Genomic DNA, 26,449 nt, shown 5'->3' with positions numbered 1-26,449 from the left:
CCAAAATATTGGATCCACCTCGATAACTGTTATCGATGAAGAAAAACTGTTTTGACTGCTCAAAGTAATTATCAATGAGAGAAATTTATTTCGATCGCTGATAACAGTTATCGACGAGAGAAATTTATTTCGATCGCTCATAACTAGACTGCGGATTTTATGCATTTATGACAAAAATGGGTACGTACAATATAAAACAGTGGAGGTATGAAAAAGATTTAATCCCACCAGTGTATTAGTTTCACCTTAATAAGATAATTAAAAGAAGAATGAATTTGTTATTTCTTTCCTGTGTCTTGCAATCAATGCAAACATTTTTTATTTTGCATAAAGATCTATTAACCAGGGTTAGGGGTTGATCCAATTGGACAATCACATGAGTGGAGTCAGTTCGCATAATTACACCAGACGGGAGAAATGCGAAAAGCGGGGCCCCGTCTGGCCCTCCAGCGAGTCTGAAGTTGAGGGAGGAAAGGGCATAAGTCCTGGACGTATGGTTTTTTTTAGTAGGTATTGGGGAAACCGAAGACCTGTTTCCTCCGAATCCCACACTACCCCCCATTGGGGGGGGAGCTTGTGTACGCAAATGTATTTTTTCCACACGTCCTTAAACTACAGGGTGACAAGAAATAACGGAGTTAAACATTTCTTATTATAATTCTGTCAAATCGACGAATTTTGAGAAACCAAATGATAAAAACCGTAACATAGTATTCATATATTTAAGAAGTTTCGAAGTGGCCACCCTTCGAGCCGATTCAGAGGCTCAAACGTGTTTTGAAATTTTCGGCAATGGGCCGCAGCTCTTCTGGCGTCATTTCGTCCAACACTCGGCGCAGAGATTTTTTCAGCGACTCGAAACTTTTATGGGGCTGAGCACAGGCCCTGGACTCCAAAATCGACCAAACGTTGGAGTCCATAGAGTTGAGATCCGGTGAGTACGGCGGCCAGTCCGCAAATGTGATGAAACCTGGAAAATGGGATTTGCTACGGTTTTCGTGGATCAAGGGGTCAAAATCAACCAAGAAGTGTATCGACGGGACATTCTCGAAGCCCGTAGTACTTCTGTGGGCCCAACAGCACCTCGGCAATCCAGAATGGACGTTACAGCAGGATTCCGCGCCGGCCCACGGAGCGAAAACGACTCAGGAGTGGTGCAAAGCCCATTTTCCAGGTTTCATCACATCTGTGGAATGGCCGCCGTACTCACTGAATCTCAACCCGATGGACTACAGCGTGTGGTCGATTCTGGAGGCCAGGGCCTGTGCTCGGCCCCATAAAAATTTGGAGTCATTGAAAAAATCTCTGTAGCAGGAGTGGGACCGAATGACGCCAGAAGAGCTGCGGCCCATTGCCGAAAATTTCAAGACACGTTTGAGCCTCTGTATCGGCGCAAAGGGTGGCCATTTCGAAACTTCTTAAATATATGAATACTAAAGGTCCATGTTATGGTTGGTATTATTTGGTTTTTCAAAATTCGTCAATTTGACAGAATTATAATAAGAAATGATTAGCTTCGTTATTTCTTGTCACTCTGTACAAAACAAAACAAAAAATGGGGTTGATCCCGGATTTTTGGTCTCCGAAGAAAATAAAACCGAGCACAAAGGCAGGGCAGGCAACGTACCACGAGTAGTTCGCTTCGGCAACTAAACTCGAAAGTATCTTACGCAATCGTCGGAGCGAGATAGTGTGGGCTACCGCTCCGTCCAGCTCGGAGCTGCCTATCATTTCCGTGTTCTGCAGGCTGGTTAGTCGCGAGCGCATACTACTCGCCTCAATCTGTGTGCACCTCGACGATCAACTGCATTGTCTGCGTTCCCGGTTTCCCTTAACCGCTACGACTCCATCAGCCATTGCAATCTCACTGCCAATTTTAATCTCCTGCATCCCTCGTTGACAACGCAATATTTATTACTCGCGTGTATTGTGCTTTCTTTTGGGACGCCGATATCGGAAGAAATAAATTTGTTAATTTAATAAATTTAGGAATTTGCAATTCGATAATCGTGAATAAAAGATAATCGAAATCTTTAACCATTTTCAACTGATATATGTGCGACGAAAACAAATTTGTTGAACAATTTCTCATGGGAATTTGCAATCTGAATAATCGTGAATAAAAAATGGCTGGCACTGTGAATGTTTGTCTGACCATTTGTAGGACGCTTGACTGCATTATTGCAACAGATTATTGCTTTTCATTTTTATATTGCGAAAGACCTGCAGTTAGGCATTACAATATGCACTATCGAGTATGGAGGATTTATTGATTAACGATGATAACACACACTTTAGATTGTTTTTAATTAAAGAAAGGAAGATACGGAATAAATAATACGAAATAAATGGTGATTGCGAAATAAATCGTGGTGGATGGGGTTCCTTTAAAGAACACTTATGGTTGCATTTTCCAGAGATACCGCACAGATCGCATGTCGCACGCATAAATAGTCATTGTCTCGAAGAATGCTGTGAAAACGGCGTTGATATCGCGATAGAAATCTCGGAGAGCTTTATTTCGCAGCGAGCTAATCCTACTTTATATAATAATTACTTTCTTATGCTAATCCCTCCCACGGCACTTTCTGCTGCATGTTTATGGCACGCAGCGATCCACGTCAACGATATTTAAGTCATCGGCAACGGGCCGCGTTCATGACAACCAAGCGACGTTGTAACCGTAAAAGCGAAATATAATTTCCGTGTTCCTGCAACGGTTGCACGGTCACGCATACTCACGCGTGTTCACGTTAGGCTGCACCGTCGCATGCACTCATGCTGCACCGTGCACTATACCTCAAGAATCGAAGAAAATCATTTTAATCATCTGCATTGTACACAAAACAGGATTTTAAAAAACTTGCATTAATAATGCGCATTTAAAATTTTAATCGAGGCTCAACATGATTTTATTATTTTAAAAAATAATTATATAAAATTATAATTATATATAGAATTATTTATAGAATTATATATATATGTATATATATATATATATATATATATATAATCATATATGGCATTAAGAAAATCATTCTAATCATCTATACGAAACAGGATTTTAAAAACCTGCATTAAAAATGTGCACTTACAAGCTGCATTTAAAAACCTGCAGAAGAAAATTTTAATTGAGGCTCTAAATTATTTTATTATTTTAAGAAACAATTATATATTGAATTATTATTTATAGAATTATGTAATCATTAAGAAAATCATTCGAATCATCAACACGAAACAAGATTTTAAAAACCTGTATTAAAAATGTGCACTTACAAACTGCATTTAAAAACCTGCAAAAGAAAATTTTAATTGAGGCTCTAAAGTATTTTATTATTTTAAGAAATAATTATATATCGAATTATTATTTATATAATTATATAATCATTAAGAAAATCATTCGAATCATCAACACGAAACAGGATTTTAAAAACCTGCATCATAATCAGAATTGAAAAAAAAGTTTAATTGAGACTTTTACAAAAAACATATATGAACTAATAAATTCTCCGCATGCAAAAAGCTTACAACTTTTCATCCCGACCAGTTCCGTTCGTAAAGTTAATAAATTTCAGTCGCCTGGGTTATTAAAAAATACTGAAGTATGAACGTTACATCCGAGCAATATTATTTCTCTATTTGCATAGTAGATTTATCTCCTTTTTCCAACTTTCCTCGGCTCGCGATCGCTCTTGCTTAACTCGGACTGAGCAACGTCGACACGCCAAATACAATTTTTAATTAACCGATAATGCTCCGGGTGAATAACGAGCTTTGTTTTCGTTAATGACGTTTCCAGGTCGCGCGCGGACTTTCTCGAAAGAAAATTTTCTGCGCAACGGCGCGCTATATATTTTTTTCACCCGATCGTCTGCCGCAATATTGCCGGCAGCTTGCGCGATCAGGTCGCTCGGTGACTTTCCTCGGGACTGGATCACGTCTATGATGCCACTGAACTAGAATTACCGTTTGCGTGCTGCTCGCTGACCGAGCCGGTCAATAATTAACGCATCGATTATGACTGGACAGCGGATTTCACGCAGTTATCACAAAAACCAGTTGGTGTCATTGAAAATAGTACAAATCATTAAAAGAATTTAAATATACTGCTATATTCAGACTGCGGATCTTTATGCAAAATAAAAAAAATCTTTCTCTCTCTCTCTCTCTCTCTCTCTCTTCCCTTAATAATAAATAAATTCAGTATTCAATTATTTTATTTAGTTAATTTCAGTGTCGATCTTATCCATCCATTTCATAATAATCACGCTTAACAGTATGTCTCCTCGAATATCTCGAAAACCGAGAGTGATGGATAGAAACGACTCTCTAATTTAGAACAAACGAATCTCTCTGGAACGGTGTTTAAATCACTCTGGTTCAGCTTGGAGAGAACTGCAGGCTGTTTAGAGCGGCCATGCGTCGATTTCCCTGAGATTGGAATTGGAGTTAGGGTTGCACCAACCGACGCGGTATGCGTATGCTAATTGATTGTGCAACGTTCTTCCGGTCTGTGACCATACCGGGCCCGAGGGTAGGTAAAACGACTGGACTATGTCTCTGCACGCCTAAGCGCTCGTTTTTCCCTTATCGTTCCTCCTTTCTCTGTGACCCGGGGCCCGTCGCGCGAGGAGCAAGACACAATTTAGCCGGGCCGGTCCGGACTCTTTATATGTGGCGATCGGTAGAGCACCATGCCCAAGAAAATGCCCCGGTTCACGCTTTGGAAATATCCTCGAGCCGGCCGGCCGGCTCCGTGCACGAAAGTTAACGAGTTTCCATCGCGAGCTCGTTAAACATCAGCTTTCCGTCGTGCGTACGTGTCACACTGATTGGCCTGGCCTGCACTCGGCGAAATGGAGCAACCATATCGCCGAGAAACCAGACAGCACCAACACGAGATCGACGAATTAACCCCCATAACCGAACAACTAACCCTTGGCCATTTTTCCAAACTCGATTTGAGGTTCGGCCATTTTGTGCAACGCTGCGAGAAGTACTACCTGTCTTCAGGGCTCGATTGATGGACCAGCATCGATAAACTGGGATCAGGATCCCGGGTGTAGCTCCCAAGTACCCCTAACGCTGAGGACCTATATTAAACAATACTAATTTTGTGAAATTACTCGATTGTCTATAATAATTATTTCATGGGACCTTGATAGGGACATGCACGGCACTTTCCCGAGTAAAAGGAGTACCAACATGATGGGTTTAGAGGTTCATTTGGTTAAGTAAATCACGATAGAGCGCAACCCCGAATATCCGAACTAATCGGATTTTGACAGTGACGGATTCAATTTTTGTCGATTACTGGCGTCTGTGGCGCCTAGAACAGTGAATAATTAATATTTTATCAATCAGTTTGTTTTATTAGTGATGGCCAACACTTTTGAAGAAATTGCTTGCAACGTTAGGAAGCTGTCGTTCGGAAAAATTGAATCAGGACCACAATGCGACTCGGTCGGTGCGCATCAGAAGGCTCTGCAGACGGCGATTATGCTGTCGCATACTTCCACTATCGTCCCCAGCGCAGCGGCGTGCAACGGACACGCGTTTCTCACGGATCCCCCGCTGCGACGCCGCGAAAATTTCTCCGGTTTCACATCCTGATGTTACATAAAAATTAGAGCATTGGCGTCGCGCGTCCTCGTCCACCTCTTATCGGAGTTTCTCCAGCTGGAGGTCGCAGACGGTCCTCTTCGGGGCCTTCAACTCGAGGCAAAGCCATAACATACTGACTCTACCTTCAAGTTGTGAGGGGACTGTAACATTTAGGAACCCTGCTCTAAGATTCATCAGCATTTTTTGCGTATTGGGTAGCAGAGACTTTAGCATCTTCTTCATGAAATTTTGAGGTCTAGAAGCATGTCAATTTTCAGTTTTACATGTCGATTGGGGATTCCTTGCATTCGTGGGAAAAATGGGCAGTTATTTAGAATAGAAAAAAGATTAATTCTATGATCGCGGTGTCCGGGTCTATTTTGACCCAAAGCTGTTTATAGTCCGGCAGGGTTCAGCTACTCTTTTCCAGTGCTTTCAGCTGTCGAGAGTACGTCTAATCCTCCCAGGAGGATCGGATGAAGGTCCTGTCGCCACTCGAAGCGAAACAACAACAACAACAACACTCGTCCATTGTAACTTTTCCCGTGGAAACCGTGGCCGACTAAATCGCGGTGGAAAATCGGGGAAACTCCGTCGTGTAACACGATGGCTCAACGGTGTCTCGAACTCTGCGATTTACGATCCTCGTAGGGATCGATTCTACCATCGAGCAACCTTGACAAGGTCACGGCGTTCCGGGAATTCGGAGCGAGGTCTGGCTAGTTTGGCACAGCTGATCTCTCCTCATTTATCTAAAATCTTGCTCACATCTTATGTTTATTATCTTATATGTAGACTGCGGATTTCAAGAACATCTATGTGTTATTTTCAATTGATTAAAATGATTGGAGCAGGAAAGAAATTGGCGAAGACAATTTTTAAAAAATTGATAAATATGGTCGTAATAAATAAACATAATGTTGGAATTTGCTTCAGTTATATGGTCTCCGAATAGCTTAAATTACGAAATCATGCTAGATAGAGTGCAGCATAAATTTCTTCGGTTTTGTTCTTATAAGATTAATAATCATATGTCAATCTTTGATCACGATTACTCCACAATATTAAACATAGTCAACCTGGAAACATTGTCTGCTCGCAGAAGAGTATCCGACCAGAGGTTTATTTTTAATTTAATTAATAACCATATAGATTGTCCCTCTCTCCTTATGCAAATCAATTTTTACGCACCTGAACGTGCTTTGAGATCTCGAGCAGGTTTTCAAACACTTAAATGCAAATCCGCATATGGATTAATAAATCCTATAAATCGAATTATTGCGAACTCTCCAACACTCTATGTAATAGTATTGATTATTTTAATGGATCGTTACACACTTTCAAAAAAAATTATGCAGGATTAACTTATAATATCAGTACCTTTATACCAAAAGTTTTTTTTTTATGCATGTCCTTTCTTAGTAATTTATACTACAATTAATGTTATTGGCGCTCTGGTTCGATCAGTTGGAAAAAATAAGCAAGTTTTCAAAATATTACATGAAATTTAATTCGACGTTTCGGACTCAATTTATTCCATAACCTTTAACAATATAAATTAATACTTGTCATAAGCATGTGAGTTTTACACATTTCTACTTCTGCTGGTGTGAAAATACGTTCATAACCATTTAAAGAGATGGAAAACGGACTAAATTTTGTTCTGTAAATTATGCACTAACTCGATTTTCTCATAAACATTAAGAGGCACTGTTACACTTATTAGCTACCATATCATTTTGTTCGTAAAAATTCGTTTCTTTTTCATAAAAATCCGCAGGCTTAATCCAAGGGGTCTGTCATTAATCCAAGATGGCGGGGTCGCACAAACTATAGATGCTGCACTCGGGAAAGATGTTCTGCACTGTCGTACGAGATTCGTCGTGAACTGAATTTCGGGCGGAAGATCGTGGCGGATCGGCCGAAACGAAGTCGCACAATGCGAAACGAGCTGCGCAAAGCCGGCCTTAAGGTCCGCTCGCAGGATAGAGAAAGGGACACGCTCCGATTGGTACGATCGATGCATGAGAACGGCGACGTGTGCAGCAAACGAGCGGTATCAAAGTTCATCACGGAATCACGGGAGCATGGACGACTCGCGAGCGAGCTGTTACTTTTTCTCGCGCGGACTCACCCTCGGCGCAGGACCGGCGAGCTATTTCGATTACGCAACGCGAAAAACGCCGAACCGCGTTAATTGCAGCCTGAAACGTGTGGCAACGCTGATCGCCCGAAAGCATAGAAAATTGTTTCGCGCCGATGCAATTGTTGCTAAGTCGAAAATACGATTTCCGTGGAGCCGAGTTTTTGATTTTCAACATGGCCGAATAATTGAATCTCATGTCGAAAACTAGACCGCAACAATTCTGAAACACAGCAAACATCGTGTATTCGGGTAACAATAGGTTCGCGAATAGATCCAACCTCCCAATTATAGCAAACAATGCTCTCGGACTAGGAGCAACATAGCTCTGTAAATATAATGAACGACCGCAAACATTAGGTCAACTAACCGCCCATCTTCAATTACCGCACAATTAAAAAAAAATTGTGCTCCAACGAGCTCATTCTTGACGTCATTCGAAGCAACTTTTCCCTTTGCGAAAATACCCTCCGAGGCTCCGTCCAGGAGTTACTAACGAAAAACACTGTAATTGGTCTAAGTTTTTCGATAATAACTCCGCAACGGAGCCCCGGAGAACATTTCCACTACGGTAAGGAAGCGCCCGGTTCAAGTACAACGTACATAAACAATAAATTAAATAAATGACAGCCTTCCGAATTATAATATCAAATTAGCAGATGAATCATTCAATTCCAATAGAAATTCTCCCAAAACATTGTACTCTAACAAGCTCATTCCTGACGTCATTCGAGGCAACTTTTCCCTTTGCGAAAATACCCTCCGAGGCTCCGTTCAGGAGTTACTAACGAAAAACACTGTAATTGGTCAACGTTTTTCGACAATAACTCCGCAACGGAGCCACGGAGAACATTTCCGGTACGGTAAAAGTTGTTCGAAATGGTATCAGGAATCGCACGGTTCAAGTACAACGTACATAAACAATAAATTAAATAAATGACAGCCCTCCGAAATACGATATCAAATTACCAGGTGAATCAATCAACAATTTTTAATCGAAAGCCGGTCACAATATACAATGACTGTGCAAACAGTTCTGTATCGAGAATCGATCGATTAATCGGCGTTAATCGCGTCGCCGTCCGCTAAATGAATAACGAGCACGGTTAATTGCGGTTCTCTTGATCGCGGCGCTAATCGATCGCCGCTACTGTTTCGAGGGTGAGGCGAGAATCGAGAAGAACGTGCGTCCGAGCCGCGGTATCGCTTTATATATTCGAAACCGGTCAGGGCTGGCGAGAAAAGACACGCGCGGGCGACTTTCGCGATAGCCGGGCGCATTTTTCGCCTAAATAATATAATGGCTTTCACTTCGAACAGCCGTGCGCGAGCCGGAAATCTACTCGGCCGTGATACGCGCCCCCCGAAATCCCCGCCCCCCCTCCCGACTAATTAGCTTCTAATTCGATTTAATTAGCCTCTGCCGAGACTCGATTAAGACATCAGAGTTTTTCCCAGGGTCGTCTCGTTTCCTTTATTCCTTTTTTTCTTCTTCGTCTCTATCGCGCGCGCGTCAGCATTGAATCATGTCCGCGATACAACAATAGATACAACAAAAGCCGACCGGTCGAAACCGTACGTTACGTGCTTGTCCGTTTATCAGACGATTTTTTTCCCCCCGACGCGAGCCACAACCTGATCGCCGGTTGCACAATTATGTAGATTGCGCCAGCTTACGGATCCGTGGAATAATGTTATCTCCGCAAATATATCTCGGGGCGGTCTGCCATGGAAACTAGAGACGCGCGCGGATGCAACCTCTGTCCGTCCCGCAAAAGTGAAAATGGCACGCGAGTCGCCGAGACTCCGCGAGAAAACACGCGTGAGCATCGCCGAATCGATTTCCATCGCGGCTTCCTCGCCGTCTGCGGCCTCCGATTCGCCGGATCCTCGGTTCTATCTCGCTCGGGGAACTCCTGGACACTTATCCTGAACTATAATACAAGGGAATCATGCGGGAATCATTCGTAGACATCTCTAAAAAGAATTCTCGCATCGATGGGCTATCCTCGGACACTTATTCTGAGCTAGGGAGTACTGATGCAACATGGTCTGGGTCCTCAAATGCGACGTTTTCTCGAATTGAGATCGACGGGGTACCTTCGTGAGACGCTTATCCTGTGACAGAAGGGGATATAGAATTATCAGTAGTTACCGCGTGTCGACCAAAACTAATTAACTTCGAAGTAGCTTTGTCGTTTGACAGAGGTTCCCAACTGCCCAGGTGTTGTCGTTTAGGGGAACGAGGCGAAGGATCAGCTTGCGACTGTGATGTATGGTGGAAGGTAGCCCTTCGGCAGCGGCCGATTATTTCCAGGTTCCCGTATAATGCAGCGTGCCAGCTGGAATTAGTAGGTTGAGGTAATAAGTAACGAGCGACGGCGGCGGCTGCGACGTCAGGCAATCTATTTAGAAAAGAATTCAGGTTTCTTAAGGCCATTCAACGACCCGTAATTCTAACTCTTTAGAACGTTTCGCGTTCGCCACTAACGCGAAACTCCTTTTCGATGCGAGGACCTCGTTTCCACGTAACGACCGCGGCCCCGTAATCTGGACCGCGCGTGTCGCCATTCTCGGATGCCCACGTCTCTTCCGTTCCTCTTCTTCTTCTTCCTCCTCCTCTTCGTGCTCCAGTCAGTGATAATAAAATTTTTCACATAATGTCAGCCGAAAGGAAATCCTCGGAATCCACTGGGGATGTACTCGTACCCGCAAACTCCAGATTCCCATGTTCACGTGTTGCTTCTGGATCTTCTGGATTGAGAAAATGACCATTTGTTTGCCAAGACAGCATTCTTCTTGCAACCCAGACCTATTGTTTCTAGGTTGCTGAAGTTATTGATCGAAGAAACACGGTCTCTTCGATTTAGGAAAAGTCCTAGCCAAGAAGAAGATCTAGTACAGCTCTCTTAGCGCCAGTAGATTGTCCGATGCGAGTGCGCCCATGGACACAAAGGGCTGTTTGCAAGTATCGTAGACGATTCCTAGCCACAGTGTGCTGTGCAACCTCTTAACGAGACATTAAGCTGGAGGTCCGCGGACAGCAATAATTTTTAAGGTGAGAAGGGTCTCCTCTCGAGAGACACACTCATTGTCAAGATCCGCGGAGTAGTTGGGATCCAGCAGGAAGAGTTAATCTCAAAGTTGCGAGGTCTGAGACCGAGAGAGTTAGGTGTATGGGTGACCAGGTAACCCGGGTGGTGCCTGGTTGCACTTGGTGTGGCCTGGTATACTGTGTGTACCGTGTGGAACGTTGCGTGTGTTGGTAGGGGCGGGTGGAGTAGGAGGCTGTTAGACGACGGAGGCCCCGGTGGTACACACAACCTACAAAGACAGGGGGGCAACCTCTGTACACACGGTACGGCGAGACGCAAAAGGGGGGACCACCAAAGACCAGCTGGTGGGACTACACGTTCGTCTATGCTGGCCGTACTGCTGGTACGGCTAGGATTATAGTTTTTCTGGGGGGAGGGTGGTGTGGAGCGCCTTGCTTTCGAAAGGATGGTGATTGTGGAGCGTAGCCAGAGTAGAGTTAGGCGTATATAAGGCCCGCCGGCCCGGCCCAAGTCAGTCATTCACCGGACTACCAGCCCACCACACACACACCAAACATGAAGGCCTTCGTGAGTATCCGACCACCACGGGGTTGGTGATTCGTGGGGTGTCTCGAATAGTCTCAGCTATCTGTCGTGTTCAAAGTGCTCTGGAAATCTCGCTTTTCATTCCGCTCGATTATTAATAATATCGTTTGAATTTTCCAAACGGAAATCTCTTTGATCCTGTGGGAAACACGAGCCTCGGCTCTTCTCTCCCTGGAAGTACAGTTCAAATCAGTATAGACACGGTTCGATCGGGTAGAGTCAATCCGGAAACAGTTTTCTCCGAACCTCGGTTGTTCCTCGAAGATCCCAAGATCTTTCGCGGTATTCAATGTCACGGCTCGCGGCTAGTGTGTTCTCTCCCTCGTGTGTCCTTTTTGCGGCCGAACAAACGGGGCTTCTTGCGCCGCCGCGCCGGTCCCATTCATGCTGCACGCCGCGCCGCTGCATGGTACACTGACCACCTTATAAAACCGGTTCCGGTAGTATCATCGTCATTCAGACCAGCCGCGGGGGACCGGTTCTCCTCTGCGCATCTTCATTCACCGTTCGTCCGTCGCTCGATCCTCTTTACTCTCTTCGCTGTCCGGCTGTTCGAAAGAACAGAGTCAATTTTCCTGGAAATCGGTTTCCAACTGTTCTCCGCAAAACTCGGCGTCGTCGTTTCGAAACAGTTCGCTTCCTGATCGGAACGCCGATTGGCCACGTCACCGCGTTCCGAGCACACCGGGATGTGAAAGTTCCTAGTCGATGGATATGCATAGCCCCCTCGGTTGACTGCAACGCTAGACGTGACAACGCTCGATCATTTTCAAAGTCGGAAAATCATCGGTTAGATCGAAGATCTTATTGATAGCTCTAAGCTGGGTAGCTCAAAGCTGGCTAGCTTAAAGCTAGATAGGTCCTCAGGTCTTTGTTGATAGCTCCCAGTTAGCTAATCCCAAACTAAATAGTTGAAAGCTAGACAGCTCGTAGAACCATTTTGATAGCAATAATAAATGTCTGCAACTAGAATCAGTGATGACTGTACCGCGTAACTGTTTTACTGAAACCGGCGATTACGTTAACCGGTCGCAACTGGCCGATTGCATAAAACGAGAACTCTTTCCCCGAGTCCGGGCTCTATCGAAGCAAGCGGCAACCCCGTCCGGAATTTCTTCCCCTAATATGGTCGTTAGGCGTGGTGAACGGGGCCGTCGATTGATTGCTCTAGAGAGAGGGTGGGGGGCATAGATAGTTAAAGCTCCCGGGAAAGTGTGATCCGTTCGATCGGTGTTCCAATTGCGAAACATCAAAGCGGTTTGTATCTCGGAGTCCTGTTGCTGGTGCTGCTGCACAAGGTGGAAGACGGTGTTGCGAAACAACACCTTGGAGTACGTTAAGAAAGTTTTCCCAGGTGTCGAGAATCGTTTCCCGTGTAAAACGGCATGGCGCGAGCGCGGTCAGCCTAGCACGGTATAGTATCGAAAGTGAAAGGCGCGGTTATATGTTACAACAGGGCGCGCGCGCGCGACTCGTAATCGGTGCCAGGCCGATGGGAGATCCGCGCGGTGATAGGCCCCGAGACGCTTCCGTAAACCTGAGATCGATAGCTCGTCTTCGGGTGCAACGGTTGCCTTCATCCTCGCTCTTCAACGTCGTCTTCGAGTCTCTGGAACAGAATTCATTGTTCAGCTGACTGACTCTTGACCCATCTCACGATTAGACCCTTCTGCTGCTAGTACACCGAAGATTGCCATGGGTTGATTTGATTTCTTCATCAAGCGATCAACTTCTACCCAGGCAGCTTTCGTGTCCAACCTAATTGGCAGCAAGAAGATTCTAAGCGATTAGCTGACTCTGACGAAGACAGGATGGGACCTCGTGGAGGATCGTGACCAATCTCCGGTTCTCTGTCTGCAGATTGTATTCGCCTGCTTGGCAGTAACGACGGTGCACGCCGGAATCGCCCACGGAGGTGGCTACGGTGTAGGTCTTGGAGGTCTTGGAGGTCACGGAGGTGGAATCGGCAGAATTGGCTTGGGCATCGGTGGCGGTGCTAGTCTTACCGGAGGTCTTGCCGCGGGAGCGAGCAGTGCGTCGTCCCTTCAAGGTGGTGCGTCCTCCTTGGGATCCGGTGGTCTTGGTGCCAGCTATGCTGCTGGTGCTGCGTCGGCGGCTGGAGCTGCTGGTGTTCAACAGATCGTCTCTGGTGGTGCGTAGAACCGAGAGATATAGAGGACAAGTCTCCGACCGTGGACATCGCAGAGACAGAGCTTAACTCACTGGACCGGGTGTGTGTTCTATATAGGAGTGATCGGAGGCAGGGCTGACATTGGACCCGCTGAAGGCCCCAAGGCTAACGTTGGACCCCAGACCGGCCCCTCTGACCTGGTTGGACCCCAAGAAGGCGCCAAGAACGTAGGTGGACCCCGTACCGGACCTGCTGGTCTCGTTGGACCCGCTACCGGACCATTCACCAGCGTAGGTGCCTCCGCTGGAACCTCCACCCTTGTGGGACCATCCCAAGGACACGCTAACCTGGTAGGACCCTCCGTCGGTGGTGTTTCTCTTCTTGCTGGCAGTGGAAACATCAACGGTGATGATGGAAGCTCTGGCTCTGCTGCCGCTGCTGCGCCCGCTGGTCTCGGAGGTCTCGGTCTCGCTGGTGCTGGTCTGTATCCGAACAGTAGCCTTTGGCGTTGTCTGATCACCTGATCAGCATTGATCATCTGATCAGCATCTAGAGGAAGATGAGGGTCGCTAAAACGGTTTTGTGATTGGGACTTCCAGGTGCCATCGCTGTTGTGGGTGGTGCTGGTGCCGGTATTGCTGGTGGACTCGGCGGACACGACGGTGGTGTTGCTGTGATCAACGGACCGTCTGGCGCTATCCACGCCGGTCTCGGCTCCCACGGAGCTATCATCCCCGGGGTACTCGGCAAGTACTAGACGTTCTAAGGCCCCAGCGATCTCGGCTCGGCGACGGCGGCATTCCCACCACAGTCACTTACCGGTCTCAAACGATCCTCAAACGCGCTCAACGTCTTCTACCCCCCCAAAGCTTCGTCCAACCATGGGGACATGGTGTCGAGAGTAAAAGCGGCCGCGCGCGGCGTTTTTGTCTAAGTGGTGTATAGTCGGTATATAGTCGGAGAAAATATTTTTAATCGCAGTCCTTTGTCGGTATATATCGAGATAAACACGAGATAAGATAACGAAGCGCGCGGACAAAGAACAATCACCGAAAAGCTCCGAGAACCATCGATCAAACAGTCGGCTAGCCTGTCTTCTCCGATCTCGGGTCTGTTGTTCAGATCTCTCTCACTCACTCACTCTCTCTCTATCTCTCTCTCTGTCTATTCTTGATTGGGAATTATTGTTGGTGACACCGTGGCGATCTGGCCATTCGTGATCCGCGGCCTCGTCTCGACCAGACTCTCGGTTTTTGTTTGTCCGCGAGAGAACAAGGATATCTATGTGTATCTGTGTTTTTTAGTCAATTTCGTCCATTCATCAACACACATATTACGCGAACACGGGAGGAGGTCGTAGCGAAGCCGCGATTGCCCAGCCGCGATTAGCACAACATCTTTTCCCGCCGAGGTAGCGGAGGGTATAAACATCTCGCGTATTCGACTTGATCGAACAACGACCCACAATCTTTAAGCACGAGACGTTCGTGATCGGGAAAGCCTATCGGGATCTTACACAACTACTCACGCACAACCAATCGATCAATCGTCGTCGTTCGATCCATTGTTTCTTTGCGCACGTTGGACGCCCCCACGGCTGCTAACCACACCGCCCATGGACCCGGCACGTGGACGAGCTTTGGCGCTTCGTCGTTGGACCAACTGGGCCTTGTTCTGTTTTCTGAACACCCGACGTTGCTCCCGGCAGTTACACTCTCTCTATTAATTTTTGTTTCTCTTGCGTCACTTCCATCCTGTAAGGTCGCCGCTCTTCACAGACACATTATTTACTATTCTCTCTCTTTTTTTTATTACTATTTGATACCACCAGTTTTCAATGATTTTTTTTCTCTCTGTCCGATGAACTCGTGCGGGAGGCAAAGAGAGACCGTCTTGATCAATTTACGTCAGGGTTTTGTTCTCTTGGTTGTCCAGCGGGCTACGCCAAGTTGTTATCACTCACTGCCGCAATTCTTCAAGCATACATTATTCTTATAACTATTTTACATTACTCCGTCCATTACGTTTTTTCTTCTTTTTTGTCTTTGCGCATATTATGTTTTCTCTTTATATATATATACATGTATACATACTATTTTTTACCTACTATTCCTTCGCGTATATATATATATGAACACATTCTTTGCCACACCATACGCGCGCACAACCACCAAACGACCACCACCACCACACTCTCTTATCGCCTAATTATATGTGTACTACGTATATAGAAAGACACACACTCAAACTACACATATATAACGAGTTCGTTTTCTCTCTCCTATTTTTTTTTCGTATTTTGTTTTTCTTCTTTAAATGTAATCGTGTTAAATATGTTAGTGAAAGAGAGAGACCGGTAGATTATGGTAGGGTTCAGCCCTTTTCCGTGAGTGAATGAATGTAAATAGATGGCGCGCCGCTGCCGGCCCCCGACCCCGCCCGCCCTCGTCATACCCTTTCTTTGCGATCACGACTAGCACCCCACCACCACCATAGATAGATACCACATATTTATAGCGTTTATACATTTATACAATACTTTATATAAAATAAAGCATCAGTATTTAAAACTCACTTCTCCTGATCATTTCACTGACCTGCGATTACGTCAAAAACATGAAAACTCTATCTTCGCATCTACCACTACCACCACCACCAACATCCACACACTTCTACAACTCCATCTCCACCACGAACTCTGCACTTCCGCAATACATCATTTGTCCACACTATAGTCCACTTTTAGCACTCTGCAGCCACCTCTAGAATTCTACATCCACTTTCACGACTGTAAATTCATTTCTAGAACTCCACATCCACTTTCAGGACTCTACATTTACTTCTAGAACTCTACATCCACTTTCAGGACTCTACATTCATTTCTAGAACTCCACATCCACTTTCAGGACTCTAAATTCACTTCTAGAACTCCACATCCACTTTCAGGACTCTACATTAATTTCTAGAACTCCACATCCACTTTCAGGACTCTACATTTACTTCTAGAACTCTACATCCACTTTCAGGACTCTACATTTACTTCTAGAACTCCACATCCACTTTCAGGACTCTACATTTATTTCTAGAACTCTAGAGCCCTTTGAGTTTTGCACCATTTCTTTGCATTTCACAGTTCGTTCAACACCTTTTCGTTTTCAGACATCTCTCGAACATTTTCAGCAGCACTCTCCAAGAACACTCGAGTTTAACAGAAACAGACGACATATTCTATATAAATATTCACAGGAAACGAACAACATTTAGCCACCATTTAGGAACACACGATTACGATTGCATCACACAAGCATCACATTGGACATTGTATTCTTTTCGCTTTTCAATTAAAGAAAAGTGCTGCGGATACCACTGAAATGATTAAATCGAATCATTTCTTCCTTGGGCTGGGAGGTTCTTCCTTCGTGCGGCTTGATCACCGGATTACCATGCCTCATCGGATTATCACCTAAATATGCATTCATTGCGTCAAACCGTCATCATTTTCTGCGAGAGGGGGACACGACAGTTGCCTGACACACGGGACAAAGTCATCGAAAGTAATGGCGAATATATCGAGGATTGAAAGATACCTTATGTATGTATGAATTTTCTGTAAATAAACGATAAACTTATTTTAAAAAAGAAAAAAACGTCTCCAATTCATTCTCATATCCCAACTCACCAATCTCCATTTTGTAAGATCTTCGCGATCGACGCTCGGAAATTTCGAGTCTTCGCAATCTTCGATAGGATTGTTCGGACCGTTTTGTTGTTTAAAATAGAGAATTGTATAATAGTTTGCAAAGATCCTTCGTCGTCGAGTCGACTGCGAAAAGTTTGACTGCCCTCGTGAATTATCGAGCAGCTTTCGCGAATTAATGCCACCCGGGACGATTATTCGCGATCCCTTAAGCCGAATCTCACGCGATCCATTCGAACAGGAACAATGGCGTCGAAGAGAAGTGGAGCTGGAACTTGGATACATTTGTCGCTGTCGAACTGTCCGCGGGATTGTTAATAATTCAGCAATGTTATAGCTTCGATCAGGCCCCTGAATATTTTTATAAAAATCCTTTACCCAATCTACAAACTAGTCACAGAAATGTTGTAATTGCACAAGGTAATTCCCGAATTCAATTGAAGAAACTTTTTCCTTTGCGGAAATCTCCTCCGAAGCTCCATTACCGAGTTATTAACGAAAAACTACTGGAGTAGGCGTGGCGCTCCGCCCACTGCTGCAGCGGCGCTGTGATTGGTCCACGTTTTTCGTTGATAACTCCTTAACGGAGCCTCGGACAAGATTTTCGTAAAGGGAAAAGTTGCTTGAAATGATCTCGGGAATCAACTTGCGTGATTGTGTGTTCAAGGAAATACAATATAATGAAGAAAATTTATATTTATTTCTGCTAATTGTTTTTGTTCTGTGCAATTATTAAGAATTACTGCAACCACGAAGACTGTAGTGCTAACATTTCTGTACTGTTTGAAAAGGTCTAATTAACAAATAAGGTAGTTTACACTGCGACTGGTAATTACCACTTCTGTTTCAGCAAAACGTTAGCAATCAGCATAAAGTTGGTAAACAAATGGAGCTGTTTTTTCGCTCGCGATTGGAAACGCTCCACGAAGTTCCTATTTATTTGTTTATCCGTCCAAGACACGAATCGACCGCCTGTTGCTGGGAAGTTCGTTGCACGCGACTGGTTTGCTAATGACAGATTTGTCAAGAGTCGTCAGCTCGTTAGAAAGTTCGACGTCCGAATCGAAATTGCTCGTCTGCGCGCTAATGACGCCGCTCTGCGTCGCGTGTCTCCGTAAGTGAAATCTTCACCTTCTGTGTTTAGAGTTGCATTTGCATAATGCACCGGCTCGGAACGCTTCCTAGAGTTTCACGTACTTGCCCGGCAGTTTCGCTGAACTGTATCATGCTGTTATGCGATTTCCCCAAAGCAACGTGACATTAATCCATTGCACATTCCAGGCTCCTTCAGACATGCTTTGTCCAGGAAAGATCCACGTCTTCGTCCTCGCAACTGTGCAGCATGATCAAAATTTTGGGGAGGTCCTCTTCAAGTTGTAATTACAGCATTAATTACAGACTGTCAGCGATTTTCGTCATTTTTCCTTATTTTCCCCATTTTACCTTATTTTCCTCATTTTCCTTTATTTTCCTCAGTTTTCCCCAATTCAATTATGATCCATCGCCAATGTTCCAGAAAGTCTCCAAGTCATTGAATCACTTCATCATCGTCACAGAGGTACTGTAAACAATTATAAAAATGTTTTGGAGGTCCTCTTCAAGTTTTAATTGGATCAATAATATAATTACAGGCTGTCAATGGTATTCAGTTTTCCTTAAAATATTTCGATCCTAAAAGTGATTCTTCATACCATGTTCCAAATGTCACCAAGTCAGTCACATCTTCGTCATCACAGAGGTACTGCAAACTATGATAAAATTGTTTAGTTGGCCTTCATCAAGTTTCAATTGGTTCACTAATTACAGGGAAGGCTGTCAGTGATGTTCCTTAGAAAACTTCGATCCTGATTTCACTTGAGATTGCCTATGTTCCAAGAGGTCTACGACTCAATCACTCCATCATCGTCACAGAGGTAATTGTTAACCAGGAAGACTGAGGATTTTATACAATTGCAGTTGTAATTCGAAACTATTGGGTTGGCAAGAAAGTAATTTCGGTATTTTATGGCGAAATGATGTAGGGTGAGGTTGCTCAAGTCGTACGCCTTAAGAAAAAAAACCGTATAAAACTTAGGATTTATCAAATAAATAGAAATTGAATGTGTTATTCAAAACTTGTGTTAATATTGTTGTTATTTATTATAACGAAATTAGAAAATCTATATGCTTTCACGTATAAATAAACTAGATCTTGAAAAACTTACATCGGTACGACTAAAGGAACCGGTTTCTAAAGGAATCGGAACAAAATCCGATGAGAAACTGCATGTGAATGTAGCTGGAGGTTGATTCTGTATTATCCAATGTTATTAACAATTGTTGCGCGGGCTGATTGTTCCGGAAGTTCCCATAATGCGTAAGGCAAGGATGGTCGAACACTGTGCGACAAGGACAGACATACATAACATACCACTTCTCCAAAATTTGTTAATAACTAACAATTTAAGCATCAAACCTGCATAAAACTGAATTGGGAATGTAGCCAAGGCTCCATTTTACATTCTACAATCTTAAAAGTTCACCAATGAAGTCTTTAAAGTTAGTGAATTAATTATGAAAATGTTACTTGTCAAACTATTCGAGGTTATTCGCGAAATTTCGTCACTTCCGTAACGCTAGAAAATTGTAGCCCCCTCAGCAAAGAAGTTTCACTTCAAAAATTGGGTTTTCGTATTTCACCTTGAAATACCGAAATTACTTTCTTGTCAACCTAGTATAAAAGGAATCAGATAAATTTTTGCATGAAGATCCGCAGTCTAATGAAGACGGTTCCCGCTAGAACCAGGTGTTAATTGGTACACTAATAATTACAGTGGAGGCCGGTTGTGTAAGCTGCAAAGGGACCGATTATGGCGCGAAACTGTCAACGGAAAGGATAACCGACGCTTTGTGGAACAATACCCAGGCCGCCCGCACGTTCCTTTTAATTGAGCATGCTTCCCGAGCATCGCGAAATGGACTTGAAACTCGCCGAACAAGCTTTGGCTATCCCGGAGCTAAACGACACTGTGTGGAGGCTGTCTATACACCTTTGATCTTGAAACTGGGGGAAATGCGTGTCCGGCCTTTGATCGACGTGCAGACGCGTTCGATTCGGATGGTCTCAAAGAGACTCGCGGTGTCAAATCTTTATCCTCGACTGTGTGAAGAAATGCTGATAAAGCGACTAGACGATTCTTGAGAAATTCTCAATATTTGACGTACGATAATTTCGCTAAAAAATATAGTACAAACATAAATTTGGTCGCATTTCAAAGCTCGAAGCCTCTACTTTCGTCCACCCTTACGTTTTTCTCGAGGACCGTTTTCACGATCTTGCAGTGTAGAAATAGAAGACCCACTTTTTTCTAAAAATTACTGCGAATTCAAACGTTTGTGAAAACTTTCAAAAATTTTTTTCGTAAATGAATCTTCCACAGATTTAAAGATCTAAGCATCCTCTTTCGAACAAGGTGTTAAAAAGTGACGCGCGACTTTTTCCCGTCGTTTTATCGAGGTATGAACGAGTGGTTGGACTTTGAAAGAACTTGCTCCTCGTATTTGTGCCATAAAACAGTGAAAAAAAATCGTGCAGCACTTTATAAGGTGTCGTTGGACAGAGAAAGCTTCAATCTTCAAAACTGTGGAAGATTCATTGACAAGAAAAATTTTTCTAAGTTTCTGGACACGTTTGAACTTGCAGTACTTTTTTAAAAAAGTGGGTATTTTATTTCTCAACGGCTACGTCAGGAGAAGAATCATGGAGGAACATGAACAATGGTATGCGAGAGTAGAGGCTTCAAGTTTTAAAATGAGTCCAAGTTTGCTGTCGTACGAGAATTTTTCGCGAAACTGTCACGGTTCAAATATGTACAATTTCTCGAGACTTAAGTCCCAAAGATGAACACTTAAGTGTGTCTCACATCATTGTACTTTTAAGAAGACGACGATTTGACCAGCAAGATTTAAATTAACGATTCGAACAAACGTTGGACACGAAAGTGGAGTCGAAATTCCGAAGACGAAAATAGATGCAGAATAGAATTCGTGGACAGGTCTTGGAGGACAGTTCCGGAGGAGATAATCTCCATTGAGCCTCGAGGAGGCGGATCGATCGATCGCGAGCATTAAAACGGTCCTGAGCGGTGCTGACCGATCATATTTCGAGGTTCGAGGGGAAATTTTGTGGCCTGGCTCGCCACAAATACGACTGCTGGTCTGAAAGGGCTTTAAATCTCTTCCAGGGACTGGGATTCCATCGAGATTGAACGCGGAGAGGAGAGCCGGGGTTTCTGCAGTTGACCGTGAAAAAATAAAAGCCCCCTCCATTGAATGCGTGCTAACCTCCGCGGCTGGAGAAACCACTTGAACGGTCTCGATCACCACGACGAAGATGGCTAATCGATAGCTGGTACACCGCAGAATTTTCCGGCAGTTTTATTGTTTCCGTTCTCTCGGAAGTGTTCGTTCATCGATTCCCTATAAACCCCGGTCGTCGCAGCTAAAACCCTACTCGTGGACACCTAGCTCGGGAAAATGAGATTTCGTCGGCTTTTGTTTTTTAACCGACAATGAGCAATTACAGAGGGGTAGACTAGTTTCCGTGAAGACGGAGTCCACGATTACAGGAAAATATCGCTTTGACGGAAACGCTTTAAAAGCCTCGCTCTGAACGCGCTCGCTCGAATAGTCGGAGCTCTTTCTGTTGTCCCTTTCAACGACTTTCGAATCCTGGATCATCCTTCAAAGCAGCCATTTAGATCAGCTCCGGTAAGCTGCTACTCCGCATGGCCTGGTTCAGAGCTATTTCGGCGAACTAGATCGACTGATGATTATACGGAGCTTGCTTGACCAGCGGCTGGCCTAAATTGTAAATACTTTGCTACGCGCACTAGCTTCTGAAATTAGAGGCTTTGTCGGGGTACCAACGCGATTCAATTTGTTGCTATTGTTAACAGCGTAACAGTGTTGTATGATTGTCGATGGAACTGAACTGTATCCAATGTGGAAATGTTAATAAAAATGATGCTGCGATTTATTTTTATGTAGTCTCACCAACTTGTCAAATTAAATAGAATTTAATGTGACAAACAAACAGATTTTGTGTTTTCTTATGGTCTGTTGACTCGTCTTGTTGTACGAAACCTTCTCTATGAATTTCGCAGGCTTGCTCCATCCGAAAAACATGACAACCAAAATAAATTTTCTCATCAATAATTATTATGAACAAGTGAAAAGAAATTCGAACATCGATAATTGTTATGAGCGATCGAAATAAATTTCTCTCATCGATAACTGTTATGAGCGACAGAAATAAATTCCTCTCATCGATGACTACTTTGAGCAATCGAAACCGTTTTTCTTCATCGATAGCAGTTATCGTGGAGGATCCAATTTTTTGGACACTAATAACCGTTATTTCTAACCAGAAAGTATAAAAATCGATATTTTTTAGTCATTGTGTTCTTCGAATTTTTTTTTCTTTATATCCTGCGTACATTATCTTAAATGTCAATAATACTCAACTTTTTATTAATGATTTTTATCATAGAAAATTTCATAATAATTGTTAATTTTTTTTGCCCTTATCTTTAGTAGTGCACGTATTAAAATAGGAGCCGCACAAAGTCTAAATAAAATCAATCTCGTCATTTTTATAAGGGAACTTCTACCAGTTACTTCTGTGGCTCGGTAGGTTTAGTGTTAAAATGTGACCCCACTCTAACATATGGTCATTTAAAAAATTTAAACGTGGGTCGAATAAAACGGCAATTCGAAACGCAATTAAGTGAGACGTTAATCAGTGGAACATGTTTTTAGCACGTTACCATCTATTAGCCGTTCGTTTCTCTATAATCTTGCTATAACGAGGGAAGGGTAAGTAATAATGGAGGCGCAATTTCCTCGGGATAATTCCGAAATGATAGGTAGCGAGGTTTCGTAATTTCCCGCCAACGGGAAATAGAAGAACGAAGAACGAAGAACACAGACACGACTGGCATATTCGCGATCAGGCGTGGTCCTTTCACTCTCGGGGGTGTGCGATTCCTACACGAGTTCCCAGAAGAATCTGCTTACGAGGCGTGCGAGAGCCTGGGTTTTGCGGCCAAGGTCATTTCGTCATTGAATCGACTGCCTCGTCGAACGGAACTCTAAGGCTGCTTGTTCTTCACATTTAAAAGAACTTCTTTTCTTTCACAATTAATTCCAACAAAAATTCGCTAATACTCGGTTCAATTTTTCAAAAATTAAAAATCATTTCAGAAAACTTGTACGACTGGCTTTTCGATTTTCGTATGCATAACAAATGAGAAGGAGTATGCGAAAGAGTATTAAAAAAGTATATTCTGCTAATAATAATTTTTATGTTAAGAACTTTCTAATTTTGTGGACACAAGTCATCAGAAATCTGCTGCGACCACCATTTCAATTTTCGCATGCATAAAACATGAGAAAGTTAAGTGGAACTTGGACCTGGCGTGACCTTGAGATCAGAAATCAAGGTCAAGGTCATAAACACTGGGTTCTCGTAAATATTTACAAATTTCTCGACAAAAAGACGTTGAGATGAACAAGTTAAATTCAACACAGATAATAAAGATCTATATTTTACATGATCAATGGACAAGAATGTTTTTTAGTTCGAGGGAATTTGATATTAAAAATTTGTTACGGGTGATTTTGTCGGTCCACGACAGGGAAACGAGTCGAATGGAACAGTTTAGCGGCGTTCACATAATTTCCATAACGTGATGGTGCACATGAACTCTCCTCGCAGGCCAGACAGTGCCGTTTTGAACGAAGGAGGCAGGTACACGCGTGCTCATACATAATTCAGTGTTTCATTCTGCCACCGATTACGTTTCTCCGGTATGGTCAAACAAACTGCGGACGTAACGCTAACGAGTCCGACCGCGTGAAGAATTCGGGTCTTGACATCGAGAAAATAACGTGCCAGGGGAACGAGAATGTTTCCGTGACAGTGTGCGCGGGAAAAATAAGAGCATTAAGAGATTATCCAATAGCCACAGTTATAAATAAACTGCGGATTATTATGGAAAATTTTCTCCGTCCAATTATTTCTTTAATATCATTTGAATAAAAAATAATATATATATATTTCTCTAGTTTTCCTACTATTTTAAATTTCACTCACTCTCTGAAATTCACCATATTGCATAATTCATAACAACAACGCAAATTTTTTCTGCATCAATTCTTACTTCTTTAATCATTTTGATATGAAATAATATACATATTATTTTCCTGCCATTCTAAATGTCGCTCACTAACGAAAATTCAAAATATGATAATACTCATATCGACAACGCAAGCATGAAAAAACTATTATGAAAATTTATTAAAAATTATAGAAATTATGAAAATTTTCTGCATCAATTTTTACTTCTTTAATCATTTTAATGTAAAATAATATACATATAATTTTCTTATCATTCTAAATTTCACTCACTGACAAAAATTTACGATATTTATTAAAAATTATTATGAAAATTTTCTACATCAATTTTTACTTCTTTAATTATTTTAATAGAGAATAATATATAACTTCCCTACACCGTTTTAAATTGCAATCACTCCCTCACTGACATTTAGAATATTGCATAATGAAAAACGAGGTATTAATTGCTTGAGAAAAGCAATTTAATCATGACAAGAAACGAGCAGTCCATGATACTTCAATTATTGTACGTTCGGATCGGAATACACTTAAAACTGTTTAATTATCGGGAAAATAGTGAAATGAACATTATACGTATCGAGTCGACCGCAGTAACAAACTGAAAATCAACGAGGCGGAATATTAATTCGAATTAAGTAAATAATTCTCCTGTTCTTTGATCCCCGCGAAAATTATACAAAATGTACAATGGATCATATTGATATGGAGCATATTCATTAACAAATGGAATAGAGATCAAACATCCGTCAAACATTCAGGATTAAATTGATTAAAAGTAATCACAAAATCTTGCTACTGGATCAAAAAACAAAAAATTCTAAAAAGCAACCTTTACTATTTTCTTTCTGTTATACCAATTACAATTTTTAAAAAACTTTTTTTGGCATCATCTAGTAAACTAATCCCTCTTGCTTCCCCAGAAAATGGAATCCATTAGGTGTAGTATAAACAACGTCACTTTCACTCAAAGATGAAAAAAGAAAAAACTGAAGTATAAATTTTGCAACAAAGATTGAAGTGAGAAGAAATAATAGAGACATTCGTGATACAATTGCATGATAGAATAGGGGCACTCGAAATTGGGAAACGATTCGGCACGTGCGATTCTACTCTCGGGCTAGTAGGCTACTCGGCTCCCATAAGAATCCCGATGCATTGCGTCCGTTCCACGGTGCTCGCAGACAATGACTGCAAATGTCAGTCTCACCATTAGCATTGATCACGTTCAATCTGAACCGGCGCGGCGGCCGTTCCTCCTCCGATCGTTCCAAATACGAATTTCAAGTCTCGCGATTGCTCCCGACGCCGATGTAATTGTCGGTAAATTGTCTCGCGAGTAATATCGTTCTGGCAACAACCGCAAAGGTCTTACTCGTTACCACAATACCCTAAGACCCCCCTCGACTGCGGTTTCGTCCTATTATGCTGCGACATTCTCACATTAATTCGATTGTGATATTGAACACACCGTTTAATACGATCCACTTGATTTATGTGTGTCAGGGTCAGAGACGGGGATCTACATGCATTGAACGGAATTTTCATAATCGAGAAACCACAAGGTTCATCGATGCTGCAAGCTTCTCTTTCATCTCTGTTCTCATTGATCACTGCAGATCTTTATGCAAAACGCACATCGTAGCAATTGAATAAAAATTTCTTTCTGTAAGAATTGTGTGGAATCAGATTGCTCATATCATTTCAAGCAACTTTTTCCTTTGCGGAAATCTTCTACGACCTTCCGTTATGGAGTTATTATCGAAAAACCAATTAGCGGACGGGCCCTGCTGCAGCGCGCTGGCATTGGGCGAGCCGGGGCCCGTCAACAGTCCCCTCGCTATGATTGGTCCGCGTTTTTCGCTGATAACTCCGCAACGAAGCCTCGGAGAAAATTTTCGCAAAGGATAAAGTTGCTTGAAATGACATCAGGAATCCTTTCTTCCAAGGAGATACTGTATTACAAAAAATTTAATTTTTAAATAGTTGCTCTGTTGTAAATAGTGGTGGAATATTAATGGCGGCCGCTGTGGTGTGAAGCTGTGATTCCTATCGC

General features: G+C 43.1%; 2 protein-coding genes across 2 annotated transcripts; both read left to right on the top strand.

The window, feature by feature from the left end:
• Nucleotides 1-11,211: 11,211 nt before the first annotated feature.
• Nucleotides 11,212-16,093, top strand: Apd-3l (apidermin 3 like). Its single transcript, XM_076431455.1, has 4 exons — nt 11,212-11,370; nt 13,249-13,540; nt 13,637-13,999; nt 14,119-16,093. Exons 1-4 carry the CDS (start codon nt 11,359-11,361, stop codon nt 14,274-14,276), a joined length of 825 nt encoding a protein of 274 aa, XP_076287570.1. The 5' UTR covers nt 11,212-11,358; the 3' UTR covers nt 14,277-16,093.
• Nucleotides 16,094-17,076: 983 nt separating this feature from the next.
• LOC143212936 (uncharacterized) lies at nt 17,077-22,377 on the top strand. Its single transcript, XM_076432259.1, has 7 exons — nt 17,077-17,111; nt 17,458-17,623; nt 18,026-18,330; nt 18,498-18,774; nt 18,848-18,954; nt 19,023-19,129; nt 20,030-22,377. Exons 1-6 carry the CDS (start codon nt 17,077-17,079, stop codon nt 19,036-19,038), a joined length of 906 nt encoding a protein of 301 aa, XP_076288374.1. The 3' UTR covers nt 19,039-19,129; nt 20,030-22,377.
• Nucleotides 22,378-26,449: the final 4,072 nt, after the last annotated feature.

The sequence above is a fragment of the Lasioglossum baleicum genome, chromosome 10 (assembly GCF_051020765.1).
Source record: "Lasioglossum baleicum chromosome 10, iyLasBale1, whole genome shotgun sequence".
Classification (NCBI taxonomy): domain Eukaryota; kingdom Metazoa; phylum Arthropoda; class Insecta; order Hymenoptera; family Halictidae; genus Lasioglossum; species Lasioglossum baleicum.
The sequence above is the reverse complement of the archived record's forward strand: the minus strand, read 5'-3'. Positions and strand labels throughout refer to the sequence as shown.